At 41.2% G+C, this 4,610-nt stretch overlaps 1 protein-coding gene across 2 annotated transcripts in view; it reads left to right on the forward strand.

The window, feature by feature from the left end:
• The first annotated feature begins 1,080 nt into the window (after positions 1-1,080).
• Positions 1,081-4,610, forward strand: part of LOC127751120 (uncharacterized) — a 38,782-nt gene continuing 35,252 nt past the window's right edge. Inside the window, exons 1-2 of one of the 2 annotated variants that reach the window (XM_052274198.1) lie at positions 1,081-1,161; positions 3,215-3,270. In XM_052274198.1, the coding sequence (XP_052130158.1) occupies positions 3,225-3,270 (46 nt within the window). In that variant the 5' untranslated portion in view covers positions 1,081-1,161; positions 3,215-3,224. Of the gene's footprint in view, positions 1,162-3,214; positions 3,303-4,610 lie in introns of both variants that reach the window. The other variant, XM_052274197.1, reaches the window with a different exon arrangement.

A 4,610-nucleotide genomic window follows, 5' to 3' on the forward strand; every position in this document is an offset into this window, starting at 1 on the left:
AAAACCTCGGGATTTTGATATGTTGTTCTACTCGGCGAGATCTACAAGATCCACTAAACCTCGTCTGGCCGCAAATTTTTTCCGATCTTCGGCCCTTTTTGCCGGCTTGGCCATGTACTATATAGGTCAAACGGTTCAAGATATCAACATGCCATTTGGCTGGCATGATCGTTACATCGTTACTATGTACACATCATTTCGCACCCAAAAGTGAAAATCACCCTGAGGTGGACTGAAACCCCTTTGTCGTATCATTAGTGATTTCTGAATTTCGAGGCCGAAGGCCTTTTTAGGACTCTGCTTTTTGCCTGTCTCGGGTGTCAGCGCTGCAGGCCTAGGTAGATGTTTGCCAGGCTCGTCACAACGTAACAGTGTTTCGTGCGATATCGCGAAGCCTACGCGAGATGTGGTCTGGCGTACACTTACCTAGTGGTAGTATTGACGAAACACGTTTGTGACTGCTCGTTTCAATCCGATTCTTCGGTACACGCCCCGCCGCCCCGAACGCTAACGCTTCGGTAATATAGTATACTATTGTATTCTATAATATACTATACATATTATATGATACAGCTTCCGCCAATAACACAAACGAGTGTTACTCAACGTAACAAAACACACGTCAGATTAAAAGTAAAAGCAATGAATTTAATATACTTTATCTGCGATGATCATGCGACAGCACCGTGCAATATTTCTGTGTCACAGAAAACGTGCAGTCAGAAGCACACTCTGATTTACAGTGTTATTTCCAAATCGAAGGGCCCAAGTAAAAGTTACAAGTTGTAGCTGTAACTTTTAAAATAACGTAAAGGCAGTTAAGTAATAAGTTATGGACCCCTCGTCCGCTTGAAACCGTGGTGCAACCAAATAATCATTGCGAACACACTATTTAGAGTAAATGAGTTAACTGCCCACTGCCGAAATTTTTTGAACGGGAAATGTTGACTTCCTGTATCGTGACAGGTGAGAGGGCCTTGCTGTCCTTCGTGCTAATTCCAGCTTACAGCACACGTTCACTTAATGTAACCGTGCAACATATCAGGCCATTGATCTTACTTTTTGTTACTTTATTTGTGATGTGTGCGAGTCCGACGTGACACACAAGTGACCAGTCGCGGCTTCATAGCAGAACTGGGGTGGACAGCTTTCTCTATTAAGGTAAGAATGAGAGGTTACCTTTGTTAGGGCCGCAAACTGCCAGGTTTGCTACTACAAGTCTTGACTTTTGAGAAGACCAGCACATAAAAGCCGATTTGTTATAGAGTTTAAAAGATGTTAGGTGCGGACTTTGTTTCACTTTACAAAAAATCGTGACGAATTCTTCGTAATGCAACCAATATATTTCGGAACGATCAACGCTCATCGTTTGAAAAAAGGAAAACTCGACACTTATGAAACCTACACACACGGAGTTCGTGGCGGCTCCGTATATAAACACGCAGTTCCCGTGGGCTCGATACAAACATGGAGTTAAGCAGGCCACCGTAACTGTCTTTTTTAAAAATTTTGAGTTATATTTCTCATTTCTCCTGTCATCTGACATAAGTGCGCATGTCACAAAATCAAAATTTTACTCGAGGAAAGTATATTTTTGCTACATATCAATTATAATAAAAGTACTGGATATGCCACGTAAAAGTGCCTTACAATTGGGTGACACAACTACTTTCCCCCCAAAAATTAACTTCAATCCAATAGTCTAGAAGATAGAGTGACATGGGCACTTTTGTGATGCTTGGTTACCCCCATTTACACCCTTTTGGGTGATTGGCAGGGTTTGCCGTTTGCCGATGGCGTTTCGTTCTGAGTGACCCTTAAGATACCCTGAAATTGTCAAGTCTCCTTCTAGCGGAACAGACAGACACAGACACGAGGTCGTTTCCACAATCCCGCTTAAGGGTTTGCCGTAGGCGTTTCGTTCTTTAGGAGTGACCCTTAAGATACCCTGACATTGTCAAGTCTCCTTCTAGTGGAGCAGACGGACACAGACACGAGGTCGTTTGCATAATCCCGCTGGATAGCATTTTTAAAGCAGAAGGGTGGGCTAAAAAAATAAATTCCGATACACTTCGTCCTCATCAGCAAAAATTCTGAGTGGAATTTTCGGCCTAATGGTCATTCTCAACCAGTAAAACAATACTGATTGATTAGGCCCTTGGCAATGTACAGAAAAGATGAGACTTCAAGTGAAGCAATGCCCACAGTGATTTCTCATGCTCGCTGCTCGATTTTGCAGAAGACAGCAGGTTTCAACTTACTTTTAACTTACCCAAATCCGTGGGGGACTGACACAAGGAAAAGCATTCCCCCGCTTTTCCAGTTAACCAATGAATTTGCCGAGAGGGGGAGCTTTGACCAAATCAATGTTTGGAATGTTACGACTTAATCAAATGCCACCTTATAATGAGTGTCACTTGCGCACTCAGTAGGGCGTTTCTCTAGAAACAATCTAGTTCAAGGACTGTGAAAAAGTCCATATAGTTAGTCCTAAATGGATCTTCCAGACTCGTGAAAGCCATGTGATGTTCAGGAGGGAACGAGGGCATCAATGTTGGGTCTTGTAAATAATGAAGATAGAGTACAGGATCTGGTATTGGTTACACAAAGAGATAGAAAGACCCACAAATTATAAATGCATATTTACTAAATTAGATCAATAAATTGTAGATTCCAGAAATCGGTGTGTTTTTATTCATACACATTTTAAGGGGGTGAGGGCAGACCTGTGATAATCGTCTAATACACGGGTTCGGGAGATTATTTATTAAATAAACAAAAACTAGAAATGATAGAAAAAGACTTTAAAATTAAGGAAGAATTGGGCTGGAATTTGATATATAGTAGAGGACTGTAACCTGCGGGAACATGATCTTATTCGGCATGAACCAGACTGGTACACTACTTAGTGGCGTGCACGATTTCGCCGAACCGATGGACCTGCCACAGTGAAACGAGCTGTCATTTATTTTTAAAAGATGCCTTTATGGCGTGACGAGAGCGATTATCGATGAGCCACATCTCAGGTGTTTAAACTGGGGTATACGTACTAAATTTTCAACCCATTTGTTGGGGTCAAAATGTTGGCATTTGTTTAAAAAAATAATTTAGAAATTTCCAAATAGGCTTTTCGCTGAGGATCGCCCCCAAGGCTTGCGCACTGAAACAAGAAAAAAAAATGGTCACCTAATTTCATCACCATTCCTGTTTGCAGTGATTCCAAGATGTTATTCAGACTCGTGACCACAGCACTAGCCCTGTGCCCGAAAGGTATCTACGGCAAAGCTTTTAACTCGTTGGTGGTAAGTTACACTGTCACAAAAGTATTTGTCATACAATAATAATACTCCAAAATGTTAGAAATGTGGCAGTTCCTCATCAATGTAACACCACCCGTCTGATGCTTTGACCCGCGTTGTGTTCATGCTGCTGGCTCTGATTCTTGACTGTAAGCTGTATGGCGGCAGTCTTTTCAGAAAACATGGGCTCTACACACTAAACGGTGATAGACAATTTCTGTAAGTAGGCTAGGTGTATCTTTGCGCACATCGAAACCACATACAGATTTGTATCTACGGCGCATACAAAAAACACTTGTACCTAGGCTAGGTACAATTTTGTACGTCCGTACCTACAAATTTGTATCTGATGAAGATATGCTCAACGACCCGACACACCTACACTCTAAAAAAAATCAGTGCAAAATTTTGTAACATTGATGGGAAGTTTTTTCAGTAACAAGATTACAAAATTTTGTAACATACGAGGTTACAAATTTTCGTAACTACTGTGTACACGAAAAAAAAAGATTCGCTGAGTCAGCCAATATATTGACTGGTATCTGGACAGACAAGCACATAAACTTCTGTAACCACTATATTGTCTACTCTAATCAATCATTTGCTGTGCCAGTCAAAAAATAGCTGTAAGAGCTTATCCCTTCCCTAAATCAGTCGAAGTCTACCTTACTGATGCAGGCAAATCATTATTTCATACAACTAATCATTGACTGGCACAGCCAATGATTGATTAGGGTAGCCAATACAGTGGTTACAGAAGTTTATGTGCTTGTCTGTCCAGATACCAGTCAATATATTAGCTGACTCAGCAAATCTTTTTTTTTCCGTGTACAAGTATTTGCTTCCTGGTTACAAAATTTTGTAACATAAGATGTTACAAATTTTCGTAACGTCGCATTACAAATATTTCTTTTCTGATTACAAAATTTTGTAACATTTTGTGCTGTTGTGTGCAGTAGTTGCCGACACCCAAAAATTAGTAGTATTTCCTCATTGCCGTTCCGGAAGGGTCATATCAGTAACCTAATGCCTCTTCGTCAGAAGTGCACTGTGAATTACCCGTTCGAGCATTGCTAAAGTCAGTTTTAGCAAAACTACTTTGCTAAATCTTGCCTTTTCCTCGAAGCAATGAACGTTCCGAGGAGGACGGAACTAAACAGTGACACTGCAAGTCACTGATACAAAAATGATGTAGCGGTGTAGAAACCGCTACAGTCGTGTGAGGAAAACGTTGCCATACCCAACCGAGGAGAGTTGGCAGGTACCCTGCGCGCGTTGATATTAAACCAATTATATCTGACGCATGGTTGA

The sequence above is a fragment of the Frankliniella occidentalis genome, unplaced genomic scaffold, assembly GCF_000697945.3.
Source record: "Frankliniella occidentalis isolate FOCC.00 unplaced genomic scaffold, Focc_3.1 Scaffold349, whole genome shotgun sequence".
In the NCBI taxonomy this organism is placed as follows: Eukaryota; Metazoa; Arthropoda; class Insecta; order Thysanoptera; family Thripidae; genus Frankliniella; species Frankliniella occidentalis.